Raw genomic sequence first — 26554 nt, 5'->3', positions numbered from 1 at the left:
AATCGAAGGAAAGAAACTGCCGGCTTTCAAAATCCTCCTCCTCCGCCATCATCCGCCGCCGGCAGGAGAGCAGGTGGTGACGGCGACGCAAGGGGCCCAGCCGCCGCCGCCGCTGCCGCCAGAGCGGACCGACGGGCCGGCGGGATCCCGGCACCGCGGGGCTCGGAGGTCGCGACCCCGACCCCGTCTGACCCCGCACCCTCCATCCGATCGCGCGCGCGCTCGGGTCGCCCCACGCGGCGGCGCCGCCTGTTCACGGTAGGGTCCGGGGGTCCCTCCCGTAAGCTTTCCCCGTCACCGGCCGGGGGGCGGGGGGCGGCGGGCCTAGCTCGGCACCGGCGGGGGCTTCGCGCGGGGGGCGCCGGGGACACCCCGCGGCCTCTCCTCCGCCGCCCCAGCCGGGGTGGGGGAGGGGCCGGTCCTCCCCCCCCGCCCCCCGCGGGGAAACTGAGGCGTAGGGCGGCGTCCGCCCGCGGCGGCGTCGCTCCTCCGCGTCCGTGTCCCCCGGGAGGCGCCGCGGCTCCTCCCGCGCTGCCGCCTGTCATTTGCCGCCGCCGCTCGCGGGGTGGCGGGAGACGCTGCGGGCGGCGTCGCGGGGGCCCCACCCCGGGCTCGCAGCTGCGGCGGGACGGGACGGAGGGGTGCGGGGGTGCCGGGTCGACCCCCGCGGGGCTCCCGCTCGTGCCCCCTTCGTCTTGCCGGGTGTCGGGGTAAGGCGTCACCCCCCTCCCGGTGCCCGCGGAGGACGCGCTGCCCGCCCTCCCGCCAGCCTCCGCTTGCCCCCTTCCGGAATTGCCAGGGTTTCGGGCTAGTTTGTATGATTTCACCCAGCACCCACCCACCCCCATCCTAGTTTTTGGGCTTTTTTTTAATTTTTTTTTTTAGGTGGGGTTGTTCAGGCTCCTCCTGGTGCTGGGGAGACCGGCAGGATTCCCAGGTGGTGCGAGAATTGAACCCAGGATCAAGGCGTGCAGGGCAGGCTGGTCCTCCTCTGCATCCCAGACCCCCCCAAGCCCCCCCAGTGCAGTTGATCTCTGCATCCTCTCAAAGCACATGGCAGCTTCGGAACTGCCCTGGGCACGGCTGAGTAATGCCAACATTCTTCAAACGGCCTCAGGACTCCACCCCATTGCTTTTTTTTTTTTTTTTTTTTTTGCTTTTTGGGTCACACCCGGCCATGCTCAGGGATTATTCCTGGCTCTGCACTCAGGGATCACTCCTGACAGTGCTTGGGAGACCCTATGGGATGCTGGGAATCGAACCCGGATTGACCGCGTGCAAGGCAAATGCCCTTCTCGCTGCTGTGCTATCGCTGGGGCCCCTGGATCACTTTGCAGTGGAACTCTCCACGGCCACCCCCACGCCCCATGCTCCAAACTTGTTTTCCTTCCTCACCCTCTCTGACCCTTCTGCATTAAATTGCCCCTGCCCCCGGCCTGTTGGCTCTTTATAGCGCTGCCTGGGGTCCTTGACCGTGGTGCTTGGGACACACCGGGCAGAATTCTTGCTTCGTGCCTGGTCTGCTCCTGCTGCCTAGATGGGGTGCGGTGCTGGTGGGATTAGTGAGCGGATGTCTCCTTGTTCGGGGACGGACTGGTGGTCATCGATCGAGAGAAGCGGGCAAACCAGTCCAGGTCAGGGAAGTGTTGAGACTGTTGGTGCCCAGAGGAAGCCCGGAGCGGTGGCAGGCCTGGGGGTGACCGCCCAGCTGGCGGCTTCTGGCTTGAAGGTACCCTAGCGTCGCGCTCCGTGGCATCCTTCCTTGGTTCCCCGAGAACCTGCTGTTTGGCCTCGGGAACGGAGTGGACCTGCCGGCTGCCTGCCGAGCTCCAGGCCAGAGCTGTCCCTGTCCATTGTGATGGCGGCTGCTGTGATGTAGGGACCTCGGTCACCTAGAAACCCCTAAGGCCGCACCACCATGGGCTGCCCAGTCTCCCGGCCAGAGTTCAAAGACGTGCAGCGGGCAACCCCCCGGACCCCACCCCCAGAGTCATGCCAGCCTGGGCGGTGGGGTGGCCCCTGGGATGGAAGTCCTGAGTCCCGGCACCGCCGCTGTCCTGTGTGAGGAATGGGGCCCTCAGGCGGAGAGCAGCCGAGGTCAGCAGGCAGCCGTGGGGTGAGGGGGGCAGGAGACGGCTGCCCCGAGCTGGGCCGAGGACTGCTGTGACAGTGACTCCTCAGACGTGCCAACGGGTTTCCTGCCTTGCTGCCTCCTTCAGCTTTTGGAACTGCCCTTCCCTATTGCTGTTTTTATTTCTTCCGGTGGTTAAGAGCCCAGGGACCTGAGGAAATGCATCTTCGCTCTGCAGCACACCCTGAGTCAGCCCCTGCTCGTGCACACGGCCTGCGCTCCCGGCCCCTCCTCGGTTGCTGCAGTTTCCGTGTCAGCCGAGGCGCAAACGCTTCTGCGCTCACCGCGTGCTGGCCGGGGGTTACGCTCCTGGGTTCGGCGCTCACACATCTTTCCAGCTGCAGTGCTCACATCATGCCGGGGATCAGACGTTGTCACCCCGGAAGCCCCGTTCAGGCACTGTGAACGGTGCTTCACCTGTGCAGGCAGTGCCTTCGCCCGTTTTGTGGTGGTTTTATTTCCTTTTTGAGCCGCACCTGCTCGTGTTCGGGCTTCCTGTGGCAGCACCAGATTGAACCTGGCTGGGCCGTGCTCAAGGCACTCGCCCAGCCCTCTGTACCATCTCTCTGGCCCCACTCTCCTTTTTTGATGTTTTGTTTGGGGCCACAACTGGCGGTGTTCGGGCTTACCCCTGGCTCTGTGCTCTGGGATCAGTCCTGAGGGGGTCAGAAAATCCCCTGACCTTGTACGCGGTCAACCCGGGTTCAAGTCCCAGCATCCCATAGGGTCTCCCGAGCACTGTCAGGAGTGATCCCTGAGTGCAGAGCCAGGAATAATTCCCGAGCATCGCTGGGTGTGACCCAAAAAGCAAAAAAAAAAAAGGGAGGGGTGTCGGGAATCAAACCCCGCCGGCTGCATGCAAGGCAAGCACCCCTCGCTGTCCTGTCTCTCCAGCCCCCTTATTATTATTTTTCTTTATTTTTCTTTTTCTGGTTTTTTGTGTGTGTGTGTGTGGCCACACCCAGCGATGCACAGAGGTTACCCCTGGCTCTGCACTCCAGAATGACTCCTGGTGGTGCTCAGAGGACCATATGGGATGTCAGGGATTGAACCCGGGTCAGCTGTGTGAAAGGCAAATGCCCTCCCCACTGTACTATTGCTCTGGTCCTCTTTTTTTTTTTGGCCACACCTGGCAGCACTCAGAGGTTACTCCTGGCTCTGTTCTCCTCTCAGTGCTCGAACCCCCCCCACCTTATTTTTTTCATGCTATTAAATTTTGTTTTTCTTGTTTTGGGACCACACCCAGCAACGCTTAGAGATTACTCCTGGCTCTGCACTCAGAAGTTACTCCTGGCATTGCTCGAGGGACCATATGGGAAGCCAGGGACTCAAACCCGGGTCAGCTGTGTGCAAGGCAAATGCCCTCCCCACTGTCCTATCGCTCCGTCCCCTCTGAATGAAATTTTGGCTTCCACAGTTTGCAGATCTCCGGGGGAACCTGCCAGCGTGATCATCATGGCCTCTGAAGACATCGCCAAGCTGGCCGAGACACTGGCCAAGACGCAGGTGGCCGGCGGACAGCTCAGTTTCAAGGGCAAGAGCCTCAAACTCAACACTGCGGAAGATGGTGAGTGTGTGCCCAGGCCGGGCCGGGCATCTTGGGCCAGTCTCTGTCTCCCGTGGGCATCCCTGCTGCTGACAACACGGGCCAGAGGGGTCAGTTTTCCGTGAGGGGCCACCGAGTGGCTGTCCCAGGGCAGAGGCTCTGGGCGTTGTTTGGTTTTGTTTTAAACTTGGGACTCGGTCCCCTGGAAGCAAGCACCTCACTGCCCCGCCTCGCTCTCCAGCCCACCTTCTTTATTCTGTTGGTTCATTTGGGGGCCACACCAAATGCTGGGGGACCTTAGTATCCTCGGGCTGGCGCTCGGGCCTCCCACAGGCAGAGCCGGCCAGCAGCCATTTGAGTTTTCTGCGGCCCAGGACTCCTGCTGCATGGCATCAGCTCCTGCCCTGCTGTCAGTGCCCGGCTCCCAGGCTGCTCTGAGCGCCCTTGGCGCCTTCCCTAGCCGCGCCTGCGGGGCACAGAGCACCTCGCATTCGGCGACCACGTTTGACCTCCCCAGCATCCCATATGGTCCCATGAATACCAGCTGGAGTGATTCCTGAGCGCAGAGCCAGGAGTCAGCCCTGAGCATTGCCAGGTGTGATCCAGAAAGCCAGAGAAAAGAAACAGCTGTGTTTTTTTTTTTTTTCCTTTTGGGTCACACCCAGCGATGCACAGGGGTTACTCCTGGCTCTGCACTCAGGAGTTACTCCTGGCGGTGCTCATGGGGACTATATGGGATTCTGGGAATTGAACCTGGGTTGGCCGCGTGCAAGGCAAACGCCCTACCTGCTGTGCTATCACTCCAGCCCCCAGAAACAGCTGTGTTGGCATCCAGTGCCTTGGAGGGAGCCGCTCCTGGCCCCTGGCATGTGCCAGCTCTGGGGCAGGAGGGACTCGGACCCGAGCTTCCTAGTCCTGGCCAGGGTGCAGCGGCACTGACCAGCCCTGACCACTGGCACCTACTTGTCAGGGCTCTGAGGGTTGAACACAGTTGGAGTGGCTGGCCCTGACTTGCAGGGTTGCCGCGGTGCGGGCCAGCTGGCTGGCCGCCTGTCAGGCGTGGCGCTATGCATTCCTCACCTCCAGGCCCACAGTGTCAGCTCCTCCCTGTGTGTGTCACCTCCTTTCCTTGCCTCATGGAAGGAGGGCTGGGGAGGGAGAGGTGAGGGTTGTTGGTTTGCATGTCTGTGTACTAGGGGTTTACACCTGGGGCCTCACCGCTTCCAGGCAGGAGCTCTTGGTTTGAGCCACATTTCCTGGCCCGCTGCTGTTTTGTAAATAGGGGAAAGAACTTGGGACTCTTGTCGAAGGTCAGATAAACAGTAAATCAGCTGGGATCTTCACAGAGCTGCTGAATCTTTGTTTTGCGTGTGTGTGTGTGTGTGTGTGTGTGTGTGTGTGTGTGTGTGTGTGCGCACGCGTGCACACGCATCTGGGGTAGGGGTTGGGGAGGGGTGTTGGGCCTTTCCTGGTGCTGCTCAGGGCTGATTCCTGGCTCTGCTCAGGGTCATTCCTGGCTGGGCTTGGAACCAATGGGGTGCTAGAGTTAAACCTGTGTTGAGTCCAGGAGCGATAACACAGCAGGTAGGGCGTTTGTCTTGCAGGCAGCCAACCCAGGTTCTATCCCCGTGGCATTCCATATGTTCCCCCAAACACCGCCAGGAGTGATTCCTGAGGACAGCCAGGAGTAACCCTCTGAGTGTCGCAGGGTGTGACCCAAAAGAACCAACCTGGCTTGGTCACGTGCAGGTCAAGTGCCCCGTGGCTGTACTGTCTCTTGGCCCCAGGTTTGTTCAGCCGTAGTAGCCAGTTGGTTTCTCCCCACAAAAGCCCTTGAGGTGGATTTCACCCCAACTTCGCAGGCTCTCGGGACACAACGATAAGCAGAAGCTCTGGGATCAGAACCCAGTTTGGCCACCTCTAAAATCAGGTGCCGCATCCCAGGACAACACACTGCCCCGCCTTAGAGGCAGCTGAGGTGTCCGGCCGGGGACAGGAAGGCGGGTCTCTGAGGGCCCAGGAAGTCTCCGTGCGGGTTGAGGGACGGGCTTTGGGGAGAGGGAAGTTCCCATGAGTTCACCGCAGTTGAAACCCCCTCCGGGAGAGGGGCGGGGCACATATTTATTTAGAACAAGTCCCCTTTCTCTCCAAAATACTCAAGTGACCCAGAGTTGGACTTTTTCGGCACTGAAAAGGGGGTGCCCGGCTGTCAGCGCAGGGCCGAGGGGGCCCTACCCTGTGTTCTGTCCCCTTCCCTCTCCTGCTTCTCTTGTCGGCATGACCAGGAGTCACACACACATGGCTGTGCTCCCCACAGCTGCACATGTGGTCGTGGTGCCCAGGCATGTACTTGGCAGGGGTTGATGGTGGTGCTCACAGGCGCTCCTGAGGGGGCCACTCCTGACCACAGTGCTCGAACAGGGAGCCCCTGAGCACTGCCCCTCCACACCAACAAAACAAAACAAAGCAGAATCCTTCTTTGTGGCCTGTTAGATCTAGACATTGCTGCAGATCGGCAGAGAGAAGGTCGCCGTGATACTGTGTGTGTGTGTGTGTAAAGTGGGCCTGAGAGCCAGCCTGATGACCTGAGCATGGGCCTTGCATGCGGACCCCCAGTTCCAGTCCTGGGGTCGCATGGTCCCTGAGCACCTCCAGGAATGACCCAGGAGCAGTAGAGTAGCCAGATGACAGATCGGGTTGGTGAGCTCCTGTTTGACCTGTGACGTTTCCAACCCCAGCACACCTGTGCCATCCTGCCTGACAGCCGTGGCACTGTCCGTCACCCCTGCGCGCTCAGGTCTTGGAACTGTCACATCCCATGGCCCCGCTTGGCCTGGTGCCTTCCTGGGAGTGTCCGTATATCCCACCCACAGTCAGCCCCTTCCTCTGGCCCCGTAGCTTCTCCTGCATGCCTTCGCGCGACCCCCGCTGCCGAGGGCCTGCCCCGTGCCACGGGGGAGACCTCACCGCAGCCACGAGACAGGCGGTGACCGTCCTCTCCCAGCAATTGGTCAGCTCACTTGTCCTTTGGTCCCGACAGCCAAAGAGGTGATTAAGGAAATCGAAGACTTCGAGGGCTTGGAGGCGCTGCGTCTGGAGGGCAACACGGTGGGCGTGGAAGCGGCCAAGGTCATTGCCAAGGCCTTGGAGAAGAAGTCAGAGCTGAAGGTAAGACCTGCCCGAGCTGCCGTGTACACCGGTGACCCACGGGGGCCCCCACGGTGTCTGACTCTCCCGTCCCTCCACAGCGCTGCCACTGGAGCGATATGTTCACGGGGAGGCTGCGCTCCGAGATCCCGCCGGCTCTGGTAAGGGAAGGGCCCACCCCGCTCCTCAACCCCGATCCCCCAGAGGGGGGAACCAGGATGCTGAGCCGGAAGCCAGCACACGGCATCAGCGCTGTGTCCCGAGAAGGGGAACAGAGGGTGACTGGGGCAGAGCCGAGACAAGGAGTCCAGGTTTCTTCCTGAGCACAGAGCCGGGAGTGACCCCTGAGCACCTCCGGGTGAACCACCCTTTGCTCCCTAGGGCCTGCCGCAGGAGCCCAGCTGCCTCGACCTCCCTTTGATCCTGCTGCTCCGGGGTTGGCTCGCATCATGGCCCGCTTCTCTGTCTCTTCCGTCTCCCCCTTCTCTCTCTCTCTCTCTCTCTCTCTCTCTCTCTCTCTCTCTCGTGTGTGTGTGTGTGTACGGCTCACTTCTCCCTGTCTCCCTGTCACAATTCCCTAGCATTTGACTCTCTCCCATCCTGTGTGTGTGTGTGTGTGTGTCTCTGCCTGTCTGTCTGTCTTGTCTGTCTGTCTGTCTCATGGCTCGCCTCTCCCTGTCTCCTCCATTTCCCAAGCTTTTGGCTCTCTCCAAGCATGTATGTGTGTGTGTGTGTGTGTGTGTGTGCGCATGTGCGCTTCTGTCTCTTCCGATTCAGTCTCCCAGCCTGTGTGTGCATGTATGTGCGTGTGGGAGGGACAGGAAGGGGCCTCCTCCCCAGAACCTGGCATGCCAAGGGCCCAGCAGGCTGCAGGAAGGCAGGCATCTTCTCGGTGTACCCCCGACATGGGGTCCCCCTGGGTGAGGTTTTCTGTCAGGGCGCGCCAGCTGTGCTGGGGCTGCTCCCCAAGTCTCTTTTCTCTCCCGACTGGGGCTGCTGAGAGCGCTGTGCGTTGGCCTCAGCCCGGCGACTAACAGCCACCTTGGGGGTGACGGGTGCCTTCAGCGGGGCTGGAGGCTCTTCATGGGTAGTTGATCCTCAACCAGATGGAGCTCCGATGCCCCCTCTTACAAGAAGCCTTCCCGGCCCGGGTGCGGGAAGCGCCTTTGGCTGGGAGTTCTGACCTGGGCTCCTGATGGTGCCGGGCGGTGTCTGGGCGCCTGACGGGTGCTTCCTCTCTCTGTGCCCAGATCTCGCTCGGGGAGGGCCTCATCACGGCCGGGGCCCAGCTGGTGGAGCTGGACCTCAGCGACAACGCGTTTGGGCCCGACGGCGTGCGCGGCTTCGAGGCGCTGCTCAGGAGTCCCGCCTGCTTCACCCTGCACGAACTCAAGCTCAACAACTGCGGCATGGGCATCGGCGGCGGCAAGGTGGGTGCGGCATCCCAGCGCCCCCACCCTTCCTGCCGGGGTCACCCATTGTTCCCCTCTGCGCCGGAGAAAGGCCCCGATGGGTTTGCCAGGCGCCCCCTCCCAGATCTGGGGTTGCCTTGACAACACGGCTCCGTGGCCTCCTGCTCCGGCCTGCTGGCGCTGCAGAGCGTCAGGCTGGGGCCTTCCCCCCGCGCGGCGTGTGGGATGGTCCCTTGAGCTCCACCAGCAGTGTTCCCGGAGCACAGAGCCAGGAGCACTGCCGGGAAGTTAGCCACCGGGGGACGAGCGGTCGCTTTGGTTTTCGTTGCTGCACTGGTGCTGGCCCCTGCATTTGTGCTGGGATGTGCTTCTCTGGTTTTTGTTGCGGTTTCGGGGCTACCCCCGGTGACGCTCAGGGCTGACGCCTGGTTCTGGGCTGAGGGTCACTCCTGGTGAGGCTCAGGGAACCGGATGTGGTGCCAGAGGGTCAAACCCGAGTCAGCTTGTGCAAGGCCAGTGCCCTTCTGCTGTCCTGTCTGCTTCGACCCGAAGCTTCTCCGGAAGATGTGTCGTACTCTGACGCTCCCCAGTGGGTCACACGCCCCTGCAGTTCTTGGCCCTGGGCCCTGTGGTGCTGGAACTTTCAGGGTCCCCCCTGTGGTGCTGGGGGAGCCACAGCTGGTGGGACCAGGCCAGTAGGGTCACCCTGGTAGTGTGGGCTCTTGGGCCAGTGTCCCTGCCGGGCTCGGGTGTGCCAACCCTGTGCTGTCCCCCAGCCGCTTTCCCCGGACTCAGACCTCTGGGGTCAAGAGCCACAACAGGTGGGCTGGTGGGGGGGGGATCACCAAAAGGGCTGGCGAGCTTTGTGTGCAAGTCCCGTGTGGCATGAGCACTGCTGGGGGAGCCCCTGAGCATCTCCAGTTGTGACCCCGGAACCAGCCAAGAGAGGCCCAGATGGGGGACGGGGCCGGGCTAAGGAGCTGTAGCGCCTTCCTGCCCCCACTCACCGGGCACTAGTCATTAGTGGTCCACACGAGTGTGCATCAGAGTGGAGCAGGGGTTGCCGGGGGCCTTGGGTGGCCTTGCTGGATGCCCGGTCCTCACGCCCAGCACGAGGGGTGGCTCCCTCTGCTGCTTCTGGACCCCTTATCCCTGGTTCTGGGAGTGGGGGTGCTCACTGTCGGAGCAGAGATGAGCTTGGGGCCCTGGCCTTCCTCGGACGAGCTCCACTCTGGGCTGATGCCTGCTGGGTCGAAGCAAGATCTGGGTCCCGTGGTGCTGTGCTGGGTGCCTTCAGGTGGTGGCATGTGTCTGCGGCCTGCCCGGGCATCACCTCCATGATCTGGGTCTGGATGGTGCTGGCCATCACTGGCCCACTGGCTTTGACCATGTCCCATTCCCCGGCTGGGCTTGGCTTTCCTATGGGTCGCGCTGGACTTGGGTTTGAGCGAGGTGCCGGGGTGCACCTCTACCGTGCTCACCCGTGGGGCTCATCCCCGTTTCCCACCAGCCACGCCAGCCACATCCGGGCAGGTCTGAGCAGTCGCACACTTGGCCTCAGAGGGGCCGCCTGGCCCTCCTGGAGGCTGGGACTGGGATTCAGCAACTGGGACCCGCTCTGGGGGTGCCGGGGAGCACTGGGAGGGTGGCCCGGAGGCCGCCCCTTCTCGGCAGTCACAGAACCCCTGGGCCCGTGGCTCTGCCTGCGGGGGCTTCTGACTGGGAAGGGAGGGGGCCACCCCCACCCCACCCCCGGACCCCGCTTCTCTGGCTCGGGTTGTGCAGCCGGGGCCCGTTGCTGAGACATCCCTTGAATGGCGCACGTTGACTTTGGGGTGTCTGTGTGCCCTGACCCTGTGCCCGCGGGTGGCATGGACTGAGACCAGGGCTTCTCCTTCCTCCCAGATCCTGGCTGCAGCCCTGACTGACTGTTACCGGAAATCCAGCGCCCAAGGCAAGCCCCTGGCCCTGAAGGTCTTCGTGGCGGGCAGAAACCGTCTGGAGAACGACGGAGCCACTGCGTTGGCGGAAGCTTTTGGGGTGAGTGGCCGCACCGTGAGCTGCAGTCCTGGACGTGTGGCAGCTCTGGGCTCACGTGCCAGGCCCAGCCGCTGGTCTGTCCTCGGGCTGAGCAGACACCTCTCCTGGCCACTGAAGACTGCCAGGGCGGAGCTGGACAGCGTGTGCCAGGCTCGGGGGGAAGGTGGTATCCCCATCCTGTCACAGAGTCCTCGGCTCGGACGCCATGCCTCTAGCCTGGCCGGGCACACAGAGATGGGAGTCCTCAGACTGGCCTGAGAGACAGGCAGGCCTGAGCTATCACCATGAGAGACTCTGCCCGTGGGACTAGCACCCTGGGGTTAGGACACCCCCCCCACTTACCTGACAGCACACCTGCTGTCACTGAGGGGGGACCCGGCCTTCTGTCTGCCCCGCGGACCCCCAGCAGCACTGGCCACTCCCTCCGGAGTGGACGGGGCCTAGCTAGGAGGAAAAGAACAGGGTCAGTGCAGGCAGCGGGTGCGTGAGACACAGCCAAGCGTTCGGGAAGTCCCTGCTGGGTCCTGAGGAAGCGCTGGCGGTGAGGGTCGCCGCTGGCCCGCACCAGCTTTAGAAATCCCTGCAGTGTGGACACCAGCAACAGTCACGGGTGTTTTCCTATCCGGTTGCTAGGTGTGGGGCAGGGGCGGTCACGCCTGGCAATGTCCTGGGGTTACTCCTGGCAGTGCTCAGGGGACCATCTGGGGTGCTGGGGATCTGCCCCAGGCTGGCCCTGAGCACCGCCAGGAGTAATTTCTGAGTGCAGAGCCAGGAGGAACCCCTGTGCATCGCCGGGTGTGACCCAAAAAGCAAAAAATAAAATAGAAAAAAACCCAGAAACTGTGATTCAGAGGAGGGAGCCAGGGGCTCTACCTGAGGAAAAAAGAGGTGGTTAGGGAAGGCCTCTCCTCCCCTCCCACCCCCAAGGGAGTGGTCGGGGGAGGGGAGGCTCCCGCCCTTGTGTTCAGAGAGGGCCGCGGAGCATGGCGCCATGGGGCTGGGTGGGCCCACCTGCAAGCCCCTCGCCCCTGAGCTTCTGCCCGCGCCCTCCACCCTGCCCCGCAGATCATCGGGACCCTGGAGGAGGTCCACATGCCCCAGAACGGGATCAACCACCCGGGGGTCACTGCGCTGGCCCAGGCCTTCGCCATTAACCCTCTGCTGCGGGTCATCAACCTGAACGACAACACCTTCACCGAGAAGGGTGCGGGGGCCATGGCCAAGGTGAGGCTGGGGGCTGCAGAGTGGGGGGGTAGGGAGGGGGTTGCAGAGCATTGGGTGGAGCCCAGGGGATACTGGGTGTTGCAGAGCAGGGGCTGGGGGCGAGCCCATAAAACATGTCCAGAAGCCGCTGTGTGGACGCCGCGCTACCGGGCTGTGGGTGTCCCTGCCCTGGGTGCCGGCACAGGAGGCTCAGCCCGTGCTCATGGCTGTCCCTACTCCGTGTAGCACCCAGCCCAGAGATGCTCGGTACTGGGGAGCTCTCGGGAAGTGTGGCCTGAGCGGGTTCCCGGGACAGGCTCACGTCTGCGCCCCAAGAGGGCCCGGCGGCACCTCTGGCCCCGCTGTCTCCTGGGGCCTGGAAGCAGGTGTGGCCGGTCCCCTGGGCTTCAGAGTGGGGGGCAGGGGGAGTTGCCGGCTTGGCCTGTGGCCTCACCCCGGCCCCGCTGCCTCTTCCAGACCCTGAAGACACTGCGGCAGGTGGAGGTGATCAACTTCGGGGACTGCCTGGTGCGCTCCAGGGGCGCCGTGGCCATCGCTGAGGCCGTCCGCGGCGGCCTGCCCAAGCTGAAGGTGCCCGCAGGGCTGGGGATGGGTGGGGGCGGGTCCCGGGCGTGACGCTCGCGGGGTGAGGCCCGATGGGGCTGTGGGCATCCACGCCCTGGACCCCGACTCTGCCCAGCCGCGGGACAACGCCGGCCCGGCCCGCCCGTCAGCCCCCACCGCTCCCTTCCCGGCCTAGGAGCTGAACTTGTCCTTCTGTGAGATCAAGAAGGAGGCGGCGCTGGCCGTGGCCGAGGCCGTGGCGGACAAGGGCGCGCTGGAGAAGCTGGACCTCAACGGTAAGAGCGAGGCGGCTCTGCCCGGCGCTGCCCCCGGCCCCGGGCCCAGCTGACCTCGCGTCGTCCCCGTGAGCAGGCAACATGCTGGGAGAGGAAGGCTGCGAGCGGCTGCAGGAGGTGCTGGAGGGCTGCGGCCTGGGCGCCGTGCTGGCCACCCTCAGGTACGACCCGCCGGGCGGCGCGGCCGGCGGCCAGCAGAGGCGAGAGATGGGGGGATCTGGGGTCAGGGGAGATGGGGAGCAGGGGGTGGGGCGGGGGCGACTGGGACCAATGGTGTCAGGTTTGTTCTTGACTCCGGGTGGCTGTTCTGGGGAGATTGACGCAGGAGGGGGGCAGGCATGCTGTGGCCAGCCCTGTCCCCACTGTCCACTGCTCTCCCTCTGTGCTGGCCTGGGGCTCAGCTTTCTCGGCGGCTGTGGTTGGCGGCAGTCCTGGGCGACAGTGACGCGCGTTATGCCATGTCCCGGGGGGTCCCGTGGGGTCCAGGGGGGCGGCTCCTCTTCTGGCCACTGCCTGGGCTTTCCCGGGGGCTGGGGGGCACTGACGGGCCCCTTGGTGTCCCACCGTGAAAGGGGGCTCCTCCCTGTGCCAAGCTGGGGCCCAAAGGGGAGGGCTAGAGCCTCCCCACCCAAGCAGGAGGGTTCACGTCAATCAACTCCTCTCGGCAGTGACGATGAAGGTGAAGATGATGAGGAGGAAGAGGAGGAGGAAGAAGAGGAGGAAGAGGAAGACGAAGAGGAGGAGGAGGAGGAAGAGGAGGAGGAGGAAGATGATGAGGAAGAGGCACCGCAGCAAAGACAAGGAGAGCAAAAGAGCACGCCCTCCAGGAACATTCTGGACCCCACCGTTGGGGTGAGTGCCCGGCCGTTGGCAGGCCTCCCAGGCTGAGCCATTTCCACGGGGGTGGAAGGTCTGGATCCACACAGGCACCGCGGCGGGCGAGGGGGGGGGGGGAATGCTTGGGACCAGGTCTCAGCCTAGCGTGAGCTGGGGTTCCAGCCCAGGCCACCAGCTGCAGTGCGAGGCTGCCGCTGTGAGAGGACCTTGGCCCGCATGGGTGCACGCCTAGCTGAGGGACACGGGGAAAACGTCCGCGCTCTGCTGCTAAAGGGTCTCGACCCAGGGCCGCCACCGTGCCACCTGCACACAGGACCCGATAAGGGGCCAGAGTGATAGGACAGCTGGCAAGGTACTTGCCTTGCGTATGGCCAACCCGGGTTCAATTCCCAGCATCCCCTATGTTCCCCCAAACTCTGCCAGGAGTAAGCTCTGAGCACTGAGGTGTGGCCCAAAAAAAGAAAAGAAAAAGCATTCAAATAAGGGACCAGAGCGATAGCACAGCGGGGAGGGCTTTTGCCTTGCACGCAGCCAACCCGGGTTCAATCCCCGGCATCCCATATGGTCCCCTGAGCACCGCCAGGAGTGATTCCTGAGTGCAAAGCCAGGAGGAATCCCTGTGCATCGCCAGGTGTGACCCAAAAAGCCAAAAGAAATTTTTCTAGATAAGCATAAATGAGAATTTTTTTGTCTTCATGACCCTGGTGATGTACCAGGACAGCCCCAGGGCTGGGCATGACACATGGGGCCCTCTGGGCACCTTCACTGTGTCCCGGATCGAGCTTCAGGAGAACTGAGGGCAGGCAGGGAGCCTGAGGCAGGCCCGGTGGGGGTGGGGAGAGCTACTTGTGCCCCATTGCTGCCCCCTGCTGGCCACTGGCCATAGCTCCACACTGTGCCCCGCAGGAAGCTGCCCCGGTGCTGGGCTCCCCACCGCCCGCCGACATCTCCGCCTTCTTGGCCTTCCCGTCACCCGAGAAGCTGCTGCGCCTGGGACCCAAGAGCTCGGCGCTCATCACCCAGCAGGTATCGTGGGTGTCATGTCCAGCTAGCGGGCGGGAAGAGGGGTCACCAGGCTGGTGCTTGTATTTCTTTACTGATGTTGAGATTGGTGTCTTTGGGGGTCACCCCCAGCCATGCCGAAGGTGGGACCCGGGACTCTCGCCCTGAGACCCCCACACCAGGTCTCCAGCCCCTCTGGGTTCTGGTGTTTTTGTTTGGGGGCCACACCCCAAGATGGTGCCTGGGGTGCCTCCCCGCGTCTCTGCGGCCTGCAGCTCCGTCCGCTGTGGGCCAGGCCTGCGTGGGGCCCTTCTCGTGCCGAGGGGTGACTGGTGACTGACTGTTGTCCCCGTGTCCCCAGACTGACACATCCGACCCGGAGAAGGTGGTGTGTACCTTCCTGAAGGTGTCCTCTGTGTTCAGGGACGAAGCCACAGTGAGGACGGCCGTGCAGGACGCTGTGGGTAAGGCAAGCCGGGTGACACGCCAGCTGGACGGGACGGGACGGTCGTCCAGCCGGGCACCCTGGTCTCTGCTGCGGTGTGTTCAGGCCTGGATGGCTGTTGGGCAGCTCACGGCCTGGAGGGGGCTGAGCTAGGTCTGTGTCCGTCTGTCCTCGAGGTGTAGTACGTTCCACTGGGCCCCCTGCAGCACCTGCCGAGGCGGCCTGTCCCCGAGACCCAGCCCATGGGCTTGTATGGCGACAATTTGCCTGAAGTCTGGTCCCCAAGCAGGAATAAGGGCCCAGGGCGGACCGTGCAGGCCCACCACCCCGAAGACACCCCTACATAGACACCATCTAGATGGCTGGCCCCCAGACACACACACACACACACACACACACACACACACACACACACACACACACTGAGGTGTTGAGCACTGGTAGGTCAAGCCCTTCCCTGGTGCTGCCTGTCCCCGCGGTCTGGCACCTGTGTCCTCGTCCTCCCTCCTGTGTCCACCCCTGATGGGGGCGGGACCGGGCCCTGGGCGTGGGAGCCGACGGGGGCCCAGGCGCGGCTGAGCCCCCTCGTGCCTCGCAGACGCCCTGATGCGGAAGGCCTTCGGCTCGTCCTCCTTCAACGCCAACGTCTTCGTCACCCGGCTACTCATCCACATGGGTCTGCTCAAGGTATGGGGGGGCCCGGGGAAGGGGGTGGCGTCTGCCCACGCAGCCTCTGTCTTCCGGGGCCAACTGGAGGCTCAGCCCCGCCACTCCGCGCCCCCTTTCAGAGTGAAGACAAGGTCAACGTCATTGCCAACCTGTCGGGGCCTCTGATGGCGCTCACCCACGTCGTGCAGCAGGACTATTTCCCCAAGGCGCTGGCCCCGCTGCTGCTGGCCTTCATCACCAAGTGAGTGGCCAGTGCAAGGCAGGACGTCCCCCAGTGCCCATTTTCCAGAAAGGACAAGAGCCCCAAGTGCCCGGACACCTGGGCCGCCCCCCTGGACCCTGGTGGTCACTGCCGTCAGGCCGGGGCTGCTTCTGCCCTAGATCCAACATCTGCCCAGCAGCTGTGGGGGGTGGGGGGCTGCCCTCGGGCATGGTGTGTGGTTGGGGCTAAGCCCCCAGGGGGGTCAGAGCCTATGAGACAGCCCCGCCCCCCACCTCAGCAGGGGCTGGGACTGTCCCGGGCTGGCCAGGGTCCCCAACAAAGGGCAAAGGGTTCCTGTGTCTCCTGCCCACCTCTGGGTCCCCAGTTCCCCCCAGGCTGGGTGTGGGCCCGCAGAACCTCCCCCACCCCTAGCTGCCCGCTGTGGCCCTCTCCGGTGAGGACTGAGTGGCCTTTCAGGGACACCGTGCCGTAATCGGCACCTGTCTGGGAGACAGCCAGGTAGCAGGTGTGTGGGCACCACGCTGTGCCCGCCCCGGGCTGCAGAGACCCTCCCAATAAAGTCATATGTGAGCCGGCCACGGCCTCTCCTCCCGCGGTGCCCAGGGCCTGGGTGGACATGACAGGCCCCGCAGAGCCGAGAGCCACCGCGGATGTCAGAGCCGAACCCACAGACAGGGCAAGAACCTAGGGACCCTCCCGGGACACCAGCCGTTCTTCCCGCAGGCCCAACGGCGCCCTGGAATCCTGCTCCTTCGCCCGCCACAACCTGCTGCAGACGCTCTACAAGGTGTAGCCCCGGCACGGCCTGGCCTGGAGCGACCCTCGGGGAAGGACTCGGGGACAGGCTGGCCCAGCACAGAGGGCTCAGCCGGGCGCAGCGGCTGCCCCGAGGGAGTGTGGGGCGTGTGCCTGTGGTGGCTGCTTCTGGCTCTGGGTCCGAGTGGCGCTGTCACCGCTGGGAAGGATGCTGGCCAGGGCAGCCCGGGCCACTGTGCCATTGAACTCTGCTGTCAGGACTCGGCCCGCTGGCCCGTATCTGGCCTGTGATGAGCAGCCCAGGCTGCACTTGGCTGGGTGGGATGAGCCAAGGCTGGTGGCCCCTGGCCAGGCCTAGAGCTGGCTCCACTCATGCCGGAGCTGCTTCTCTGGGGTGGGTGGGTGGGTGACAGCCCCCGCCTTCCCCCGTGCCGTGCCGGGCTGTGCCCGGGCGTCCCCAATAAAGTTGTGTGTGGCGGCAGTGACCCGGCCACGGCCTCTCCTCCCGCAGCGCCCTGGGCCTGGGTGGACACCACAGGCCCCGAAGAGCTGAGAGCCACCGCAGATGTCAGAGCCGAACCCACAGACAGGGCAAAAACCTTGAAGGGGGCCGGAGCGACAGTACAGCAGGGAGGGGAGGGCGCATGCCTCGCGCACAGCTGGCCTGAGTTCAATCCTGGCATCCCATATAGTCCCCCAAGCATCGGAGTAATTTCTGAGTGTTGCTGGGTATTGCCCAAAACTCCCCTCCCTCCTCCCCCAAAAAACATCCCTAGCAGCTCCCCAGTCCCCTGCTTTAAATGGATAAAATGCAGGGGCTGGAGAGATAGCACAGCGGGTAGGGCATTTGCCTTGCACGCAGCCGACCCGGGTTCGATTCCCAGCATCCCATATCCCTGAGCACCCCATATCCCTGAGCACCGCCAGGAGTAACTCCTGAGTGCAGAGTCAGGAGTAACCCCTGTGCATTGCCGGGTGTGACCCAAAAAGCAAAAAAATATATATATATAAAAGGGTTCCCAGCGGGGCAGGCGCCCATGAGGAGAAATTCAGCAGTGGGGGTGACTGGCGCCAGGGAGCCCCCTGGGAGGTGCTCTCTGGAGTGGGGGGAGGAGGGGTGGTGTGCAGGATGGGACTCATGGCCGTTTGGTGGTTTTAAGGTTTTCTTTATTGTTGGGGGCCACTCCCAGCAGCACTTGGGGCTTCCGGCTCTGTGCGCTAGGCTGTGGGGAACCGTATGTGGTGCCAGAGATTGAACCCAGGTCGGCTTATGCAAGGCAAGTGCCCCTGAGCCCATTTGGGATAATGAAAAAGTCCTGGAAACGGAGGGTGCTGGTGGTGGCTACACACGTCACCCCTTAGAGCCTGGGAGGGCGAGGAGGCTTGAGTGCAGAGTTTCATGTGCTGCCTGTGTCTCAGGTTGATGCGGCTGGAGAGAGCACGGGCGATACGAACTCTGGCTCAGCTCTGAGCACCGGAGCACAGCTGGGCGGGGCCCACGCAAAGCAGCACCCAAGAGAACCGGGCCGAGCACAGGCTCACAGGGTCAGCAGCCCCGGAAGGCCCCGCCGTGCTCTGTGGTCCTGCCATGGCTGGGATCAAACAGGAACTGCCTGTGGCCTAGACCAGGGCCGTGCCGCCTACAGTGTCTCCAGCCCTCGTTTTGTTTCTTTTTTTCATTTCTCTTTCATTAGAGCAATGGAGTCAGTCATTTCTTTCCTGTGCCACAAAACTAGATAGTAGCAATTTTCGAAACACCAAGAGCTGCTCGTGTCCACATTTATTCTCTGGACACTGGGCTGCTGCGTGTACAAATCGTTCTCTTTGGATTGCGCCAAAAGTGGTTTTAAAAAATTTTTACAAGCGCCCCTGAAAGATAAGCTGTTACACTATTGACTTATTTGGGGGCACACCTGGCAGTTCTCAGGGCTGACTCCTGAGCACTGCCAGCTGTGCTTGGTCATCAGATGGGGTGCTAGGGATTAAACTTGGATCAGCTGCATGTAAGGCAAATGCCCTACCCACTGTACTATCTCCCTGGCCCCCTACCACAGTTTGCAATTACAAAATCTTATAATCATGGCAACCCCAATGTCCAAGATTGATGTACAAGTTGGTGCAGTTCTAGAACAGAAGATGAAAAACAGCTCAGCTCCCAGGCCAGGATGGGACCGACACACAGACAGCACTGGGTACTTGGCTTCCATTTCAACACACACAGACACACGGCATTGGGCAGCCGGCAGTATGATGCTGTTTGAGGAGCAAATGTTTGCGGAGTGTGGCTTGCAGCACTCAGAACTTAACCCTGGCTCTGCTCAGGGATCACTCCTGGTGGGCTTCGGGGAATCGTACTTGGTGCTGCCCTCACCCTGTCTTGCACCATTGCAGCCTGGTGCACGGGCAGGAGGCCTGCCTTTGCCAGCACTGCTCAGGGCCTGCTGTCTGTCCAGGGAGGATTCTCGCAAAGCTTGGGACCATCTGGGGTGTCAGGGGATGGGCCAAGTGTCATTGCTCCTCCCTGCAGTTCCTTGAGCACCTACTACATGCCAGTGCCCAGCTCGGTGCGACTGTTTTTTAGTGGGAAAAGGGCTGGTGAGGCAGGTCCCCCAGGTAGTGAGGGGGCCGGCGCTGGGCAGCACCAAGAGGAACCTCACTGCCCTTCCTTCCTGGCGGCCCGCTGAGCTCCCCAGACCTGTGCCGGAAGCCTGTAACTCAGCCCGGCTCCCACCTCCCGGCCCCCCTTCCCCCCACACAGGCTCCGGTGGCCGCGCCCAGAGCCCCACAATGCTGCCATTCAGCCCGGGGCTCGGGGCTCGCCAGGCAGTCGGGGCTGCAGGCAGGGACGCGGCTGCGCCTCCAGGCTGGACGAGGGGTTCGGGCAGCATGGAGGGGTGAGTCTTTGGGCCTGGGGGCTGCGATGGGGAGGGGCGTCGGGAGGCTTGAGTGGGAGCAGGGAAGCCCCTCCTCGTCCCTGGGCCTCAAAGTGGGGGTGGGATGGGCTCTGTGGGGGCAGGCTGGATGCTTCTCTCGGGGGTCTGTCCAATGGCGTCCCCTTCACCGCAACCCGCAGTAGCTCAGGAGGCCTGGGCAGACCATGGGGGGCCTCAAGGGGACTGACTAGGACCCGGAAGAGCTGGGGACTTGGGAGTGGAGTGCCCTGCTTGGAGTGGGCCCAGCTGGGGAGATGCCGGAGGGTTCCCAGATAGTGGGCTGGGGGGGGGGGGTTAGGGTTCATCAAAGTTCTGGAAAGTTCTCAGGTTGTGGGTGCAGAGCCCAACTGGGAGACTGAGGGAGCCCAGGCGGCAGCAGAGGATAGACAGGTGAGGTCAGGTGGACAGGCTGGCGGATGCACAGCCTGGGGGGCAGAGGGCAGGGGGCCATGAGAAATGGGGCTCCCGTCACCCCAATTCTGACCCACTATGAGAGACCCACAGTGCCTCAATCCCCCAAGTCCACCTCGCACCTTCCTGCTGCCCACAGCAGGTCCTGCTTGTCCACCCAGACCGGGGGCCACCCCACAGCCCAGGCACACGGACCCGGGGACCAGCCTCGTGTCAGCCAGGCTGGCGGGAGCTCCAGCTCAGGCCCAAGCAAGTGTATCCGGGCCCTGAAAGGCACCACGCCCCCGATGCGTGTCCCCAGTCCCTGCACAGGCTAGAATGTCACACTGGGGTTCCAGGAGGCTAGACAAAGCAGAAAATATTTGGGGGCCAAACCCGACTGTGCTCCGGGATCACTCCGGTGGGCACCTCTGGGGTGCCGGGGATTGAACCCAGGTTGGCGACAGGAAGGCAGATGCCCTACCTGCCGTACTATCTCTCAAATGACACAGTGACGAGACTGGACGGGACACACAGTTCCACGATGCGGAAGGCGGGCGGGGGTGTCAGGCTGAGCACACACCTTACATACAATGGCCCAGGTGGCCTGAGCACTGACAGGGGCACAGAACCAGGAGTAACCATTCAGCACTGCCATGTGCCACCCCCCACCCCTGACACACACACCAACAACGAAGCCATGATTTGGAATTTGCTGAGGGAGAGAAAAGCCTGCAGAGGCCCCTGTGTGTGATGCCGCTGTTCCTGCTTGAACACCAAGGGCCGAGGCAGTGACACGGCAGCGACATCTGAGATGGGCCAGCACCAGGATCAGGCTGGCGTGTACGCGCGGACACAGCCCCTTGGCCGGGGGGAGAGGGTGAGTGCCGTGACATTCCCCCGGCCCTTTCTCCCTCTCCAGGCGCCAGAGCTCTGCCCGCTTCTTGGTGCTGCTGCTGCTGCTGTTCCTGGGGCCAGCCTGGCAAGCTGCCGCCCAGCGCTGCCCACAGGCCTGCATCTGTGACAACTCCAAGCGGTATGTGGCCTGCCGCCACCAGAACCTCACGGAGGTGCCAGATGCCATTTCTGAGGTGAGTGGGGGCAAGGGCGGGAGAGGAGCTGGGCCGGGACACTGTGCAAATCACGTCCCTCTGAGGGGCTGGACGGTACAGTTGGGTAGGGCACTTGCCTTTCAGGGGCCGACCCAGTTTTGGTCCCCAGATCCCTTATGGTCCTCTGAGCACCGTCAGGAGTAATTGCTGAGTGCAGAGCCAGGAGTAACCCCTGAACACCGCCAGGTGTGGCCCCACAAAAAAAAAAAATCATGTCTCTCTGAGCTTCAGTTTTTGCACCTGTAAAATACGGATAATAACCATCCCCAGGAGGAGGCCGGAGCAATAGCACAGCGGGGAGGGCATTTGTCTTGCACGCTGCTGACCCAGGTTCAATCCCCGGCATCCCATATGATCCCCCGAGCACTGCCAGGAGTAATTTCTGAGCGCAGAGCTAGGAGTAACCCCTGAGCATCGCTGGGTGTGACCCAAAAAAGGGACACATACACACACACACACACACACACACACACACATACACAGAGAGAGAGAGAGCAGGTAGGGCACTTGTCTTACATGCGGCTGATCAGGATTCAGTCCCCTGAGCCTTGTCAGGAGTCAGCCCTGAGCACAAGCAGGAGTCAGCCCTGAGGACCACCAAGTGTTGTCCCCGGACAAACACCCACCAGCAGGAATGCAATGGACTCACTGTCTGTGGCTGGAGAGACCGCGCAGTGAGGACAGTGCTGGCCTTGCACGCTGCCCACCTGGGTTCAATCCCTGGCACCCCATCAGGTGCCCGGAGCCCGGTCATTAGTGGAGTAGTCCCTGAGCTCAGAGGTAGGAGTAAGCCCTAGAACACTGCTATGTGTAACCCCGAAATGAAAAAAAAATCTAGTGAAATGAAAATAGAGACAAAGAATTGGGGAACTCCGGGATCAGGTGTGGTCTCCCAGGAAGGATCAGATGCAGAGTGCATCTGAGGTCCCACGGAGGGAAGGGGCTCTGCACAGGCTCAAAGCAAGCTTGGTTTGCTGCTGGCACTGCTCCTCTGAGCACTGTCAGGCGTGACCCAACCCCCAAACCCCACCCCACAAACGTGTCTGAGCCAGGGATGCCCAAGTAGGTGGGGAAGGCAGCATCCTGGAGGAGGTGTCCGGGCAGGATGAGAATGAGGGTGAGGGGCCGGAGTGATAGTATAGTGATAGGGGTAAGGCGCCTACCTTGCATATGGCTGACCTGGGTTCGACTCTCGGCATCCCATTTGGTTCTCTGAGCACCACCAGGAGTTGATTCCTGAGTGCAGAGCCAGGAGGAACCCCTGAGCATCACCAGGTGTGACTCCAAACCAAACCAAAAAGAATGAGGGAGAGAACGGGATAGAAGAACCTTCCAGGGGGCAGATCCATAGTACAGCGGGGAGGGCGTTTGCCTTGCACGCGGTGGACCCGACTTTGAACTCCAGCATCCCATCGGGTCCGAGCACCTCCAGGAGTGACCCTTGGGTGCAGAGCCAGGAGTCACCCTAAGCACTGCCCCCCAAAAGAATACCCTTCCAGACGGGCTGGCGGGGGGCGGCAGCTTCTGAGGGGCGTCTCCCCCTGCCCCTCAGCTGACCCAGCGGCTGGATCTCCAGGGCAACGTGCTGCGGGCCATCCCGCCGGCCGCCTTCCAGGCCCTGCCCTACCTGACGCATCTGGACCTGCGGCACTGCCAGGTGGAGCGAGTGGCCGAGGGCGCCTTCCGGGGCCTGGGCCGGCTGCTCCTGCTGAACCTGGCGGCCAACCGGCTCCGCGCGCTGCCCCAGGAGGCGCTGGACGGGCTGGGCGCCCTGCGGCGGCTGGAGCTGGAGGGCAACGCGCTGGAGGAGCTGCGGCCGGGGGCGTTCGGGGCCCTGGGCGCGCTGGTCACGCTGAACCTGGCCCGCAACGCCCTGGTCTACCTGCCGCCGCTGGCCTTCCAGGGGCTGCTGCGCGCGCGCTGGCTACGGCTGGAGCGCAACGCGCTCAGCGTGCTGGCGCCCGAGGCCCTGGCCGGCCTGCCCGCCCTGCGCCGCCTCAGCCTCCAGCACAACGAGCTGCAGGCCCTGCCCGGGCTGGCCGTGTCGCAGGCCCGCGGCCTGGCCCTCCTGGAGCTGGGCCACAACCCGTTCACCGCGGCGGGCGAGGAGGACGGGCTGGCGCTGCCCGGCCTGCGGGAGCTGGCGCTGGACCACGGCGCCCTGCAGGCCCTGGGCCCGCGGGCCTTCGCGCGCTGCCCGCGCCTGCAGCGCGTGGACCTGCGGGGCAACCAGCTGGCCACGCTGCCGCCGCTGCAGGGCCCGCGCGCGCTGCGGCGCCTCCGGCTGCTCGGGAACCCGCTGTGGTGCGGCTGCGGGGCGCGGCCGTTCGCGCGCTGGCTGGCGCGGACGCGCGTGCGCTCGGACGGCGCCGCGTGTGCGGGGCCGCGGCGCCTGCGGGGCGAGGCCCTGGACGCCCTGCGGCCCTCGGACCTGCGCTGCCCGGGCGACGCGGGGGAGGGGGAGGAGGAGGAGGAGCAGCAGCAGCAACGGGCCTCGCCGCGGCCCCGCGGGCCCGCCGAGACGGACGGCGCGGCCCGGCCCTGCCCGAGCGCCTGCGCCTGCTCCCGCGACGCCCCGCACGGCAGCTGCGACGGCCGCGGGCTGCGCGCCGTGCCCCGCGGCTTCCCCGACGACACGGAGCTCCTGGACCTGCGGCGGAACCACTTCCCCGCCGTGCCCCGCGCCGCCTTCGCCGGCCTGGGCCGCCTGGTGTCACTGCACCTGCAGCACTGCGCCATCGCCGAGCTGCGCGCGGGCGCCCTGGCCGGCCTGGGCCGCCTCCTCTACCTCTACCTGTCGGACAACCGGCTCGCGGGCCTGAGCGCCGCCGCCCTCGCCGGGGCGCCCCGCCTGGCCTACCTGCACCTGGAGCGCAACCGCCTCCTGCAGGTGCCCGCGGCCGCCCTGCGCGCGCTGCCCGGCCTCATCTCCCTGCACCTGCAGGACAACGCCGTGGCGCGCCTGGAGCCGGGGGACCTGGCGGGCGCCCCGGCCTTGCGCTGGCTCTACCTGAGCGGCAACCGCCTGGCGCGCCTGCCCCCCGGGGCGCTGGGCCCCGCGCCCGAGCTGGAGACGCTGCACCTGGACCGGAACCGGCTGCGGGAGCTGCCGCCCGGGGCCTGGGAGGGGCTGCCCGCGCTGCTGGAGCTGCAGCTGTCGGGGAACCCGCTCGGCGCCCTGCCCGCCGCCGCCTTCCGGCCCCTGGGCCAGTCGCTGCAGCGCCTCTTCCTCAACAGCAGCGGCCTGGAGCAGGTGCGCACCCGCGGGGTGCAGCTGGGAGATACCCCGAGATGAACCAGCCCCGGGGCCCGCTGAGAGCTCGGGAGCCGCAGAGAGACCGGCCGAACCCGCGGCACTGGCGGGAAGGAGGACGGGAGGGATGTGGGGTCTCAGGATACCCCCTGGGCACTCTGAGAGCCGGCGGAGCCCCCAGAGGCTGGGCCAGGACGGGCGGGGGGCGGCATAAGCGAGCGGGGAGCGGCGCGGGGTGGGCGGGCCCGAGCTCACCCCTGGCGGCGTCTCCCCGCAGGTGGCCCCCGAGGCCTTCTCGGGGCTGGGGCCGCGGCTGCAGAGCCTGCACCTGCAGGAGAACCGGCTGCGGGTCTTGCCCGCCCTGCGGGCTCTCGGCCAGCTGGGGCTCCTCGACCTCAGCGGCAACCCGTTCCACTGTGACTGCCAGCTGCTCCCGCTGCACCGGTGAGCACCCCCCCACCCCCACCTACCCCCACCTCTTGGGGCCTCCCCTGTCCTGGAAGGCCGATGGGGGAGAGGAGCTTCCTGGCGGGCCACGTGTGCTTCTCAGAGCCTGGATTCCCGCAGCCGCCGAGGGGGCGTGGCCTCCCAGCCTGGACACTGCAGCCACACAGCACGTCAGGAGTCCACTGGGGGTGCAGAGGTCTGGGTTCCATCCCCAGAGCCCCCTCAAACCAGAAACCGGGGCTGGAGAGATAGTTCAGGCATTTGCCTTGCACACGGCCAATCCGGGTTCGATTCCCATCATCTCATATGGTGCCCTGAGCGCCACTAGGAGTAATTCCTGAGTGCAGAGCCAGGAGTAAACTGTGCATCAGCAGGCGTGACCCAAAAAGCTACAAAACAAACTGAAAACCTAAAGCAAGAGAAGGGATCAGGAAAGAGACCAGGAAGGGAACTCGACTCTGTGCGCCTGTGAGCATGGACCTCGTGCAGAAACACGCACACCAGGATGCGGGCCCCAGAGTTGACCCGGTTCACCTCAGGTCGCGCCCGTGAGGCATGTGTCCTGCTGGCCCCGGCCCTCCAAACATGCTGTGGCCCCCGAGGCCTGCACAGGTCTGAGGGACAGTGTGTCCTGGGCCGCGTTAGCTGAGAACTACTTAGTAAACTGCCCCCCACACACATGCCCCAAAACCAACCTACCAGCCTGTGCTGTTGGTCATGTGGCCTCTCAGGTGGATAATTAAGAATCACATCGCAGGGGCCAGGCAACAGGACAGCAGGGAGGGCATCTGCCATGCGGCTGACCCGGGTTCCATCCCCGACACCCCAGATGGTCCCCCGAGCATCGTCAGGAGTAACCTCTGAGCATTGCCGGGTGTGCCCCAAAAAGAAAAAAAATCACATCTTAGAACTGGAGAGAGTACAGCAGGGAGGGCGTTTACTTTGCTACCAACTCAGGTTCGATCCCTGGCACCACATATGGTCCCCTGAGCACCACCAGGTGTCCCCACCCCAAAGTCACATCACATTTGCAAATCCACAGGTGGGGAGATGGTTCAGGGGAAGGCGCAGGCATGAGCCCTGGGTTCCATCCCCGGTACCCCCGTGAGCACGTCCTGGTCATTTTGCCTGGCCTCGTCCATCTGTGGCGGCTTAGAGTGGCTGAGGGTCCCTTCCAATGGCCGCCCTGGCTCACGGTCCCCGACCTCGCTCCTCAGGTGGCTCGCGGGGCTGAACCTAGAGGTGGGCGCCACCTGTGCGGCCCCATCGCGAGCCCGTGGCCAGAGGGTGGCCGCCGCAGCTGCTGTCTTCGAAGCCTGCCCAGGCTGGGCTGCCCACGAGGAGGGAAGACGGCAGGGAGTGGACCAGGCTGGCCACGGGGCAAGTCGGGAAAGGGGCAGGTCCCTGAGCCCTGGGGGTGGGATGTGACTGCTCTTGGGGCCCCGGGGTCTCAGAGGAGCCTCGGCTCACTGGTGTCCCCCACCGCTTCCTCCTTCAGGGCACCCGGCGAGTTTGACGGAATGACACTGATTGTCTCAGGACAGGACATGGCAGCTCTGACCACTGGTGGCCGTCCCCGTCGGAGTTCAGGCCCAGCTCCCCCCAGGACAGCGGGAACAGAAGTGGGGGTGTGGCTGACACCACAGGGTGGGCCCCACTCTGGGCTCCTGGCACCTGACCTGCCGGTCTGTCCTGCAGAGCTGCACTTTGGGGAAGGGCCTGGGTTCCACCCCCGGACCCACGGTCCCTTGGGTGTCCCATGGGTGTGGCCTCCAGGAGCCAAAATAAACAGGTGCGAGACTGTGACGCCCTCCTCAGGGGGCCTTGCTGGGAGTGGGGGGCGCGGAGGGAGGCCAGGGGCGGGCTCAGTGGCCCTGGAAAGCGGGCTGAGGGCTGCTTCGGCATATCGCCAGCCGCCCAGTGGTCAGTGGCACTGCCTCACCGCCACGCATCCCCCCTGCACTGGCGCCAAAAGCCCTTTCCCGTGTCGTTGGTCTCGAGGGGCCGGGCTCACAGGTCCCTGGCACCGGGAGCTGGGGGAAGCGGTTTCTCCCGCGGCCACGATGGCCAGGTAGAAGGTCCAGGCCATGGTGAGGTGTGGTGCACGGGGCATAGCCACCCCAGCCCTAGGGCTGCCCTGTGTCAGCT

At 64.0% G+C, this 26554-nt stretch overlaps 2 protein-coding genes across 3 annotated transcripts in view; both read left to right on the top strand.

The window, feature by feature from the left end:
• The first annotated feature begins 57 nt into the window (after positions 1-57).
• RANGAP1 (Ran GTPase activating protein 1) overlaps positions 58-26554 on the top strand; it is a 32138-nt gene continuing 5641 nt past the window's right edge. The window contains exons 1-16 of one of the 2 annotated variants that reach the window (XM_056137556.1): positions 58-258; positions 3549-3698; positions 6718-6845; positions 6926-6985; positions 8075-8254; positions 10142-10276; positions 11342-11500; positions 11957-12070; positions 12240-12339; positions 12416-12500; positions 13008-13191; positions 14083-14202; positions 14540-14642; positions 15222-15310; positions 15412-15533; positions 16239-16312. In XM_056137556.1, coding sequence (XP_055993531.1) covers positions 3587-3698; positions 6718-6845; positions 6926-6985; positions 8075-8254; positions 10142-10276; positions 11342-11500; positions 11957-12070; positions 12240-12339; positions 12416-12500; positions 13008-13191; positions 14083-14202; positions 14540-14642; positions 15222-15310; positions 15412-15533; positions 16239-16308 — 1761 coding nt within the window. In that variant the 5' untranslated portion in view covers positions 58-258; positions 3549-3586 and the 3' untranslated portion in view covers positions 16309-16312. Of the gene's footprint in view, positions 259-3548; positions 3699-6717; positions 6846-6925; positions 6986-8074; positions 8255-10141; positions 10277-11341; positions 11501-11956; positions 12071-12239; positions 12340-12415; positions 12501-13007; positions 13192-14082; positions 14203-14539; positions 14643-15221; positions 15311-15411; positions 15534-16238; positions 16652-26554 lie in introns of those variants that run through there. The other variant, XM_056137555.1, reaches the window with a different exon arrangement.
• Positions 19158-25922, top strand: CHADL (chondroadherin like). Its single transcript, XM_056137476.1, has 6 exons — positions 19158-19165; positions 20517-20685; positions 22259-23959; positions 24237-24403; positions 25624-25786; positions 25905-25922. Exons 1-6 carry the CDS (start codon positions 19158-19160, stop codon positions 25920-25922), a joined length of 2226 nt encoding a protein of 741 aa, XP_055993451.1.

The sequence above is a fragment of the Sorex fumeus genome, unplaced genomic scaffold (genome assembly GCF_029834395.1).
Source record: "Sorex fumeus unplaced genomic scaffold, SorFum_2.1 ptg000125l, whole genome shotgun sequence".
NCBI lineage: Eukaryota > Metazoa > Chordata > Mammalia > Eulipotyphla > Soricidae > Sorex > Sorex fumeus.
Note: the sequence above shows the minus strand (reverse complement) of the source record. Positions and strands in the feature narration are given on the sequence as shown.

What these genes read in the sequence shown, in the direction of transcription:
- CHADL (XM_056137476.1), top strand. An exon ending in ACAGCAGCGGCCTGGAGCAG is followed by an intron (nt 23,960 to 24,236) that starts GTGCGCACCCGC and finishes GTCTCCCCGCAG; the next exon opens with GTGGCCCCCGAGGCCTTCTC. An exon ending in CAGCTGCTCCCGCTGCACCG is followed by an intron (nt 24,404 to 25,623) that starts GTGAGCACCCCC and finishes CTCGCTCCTCAG; the next exon opens with GTGGCTCGCGGGGCTGAACC.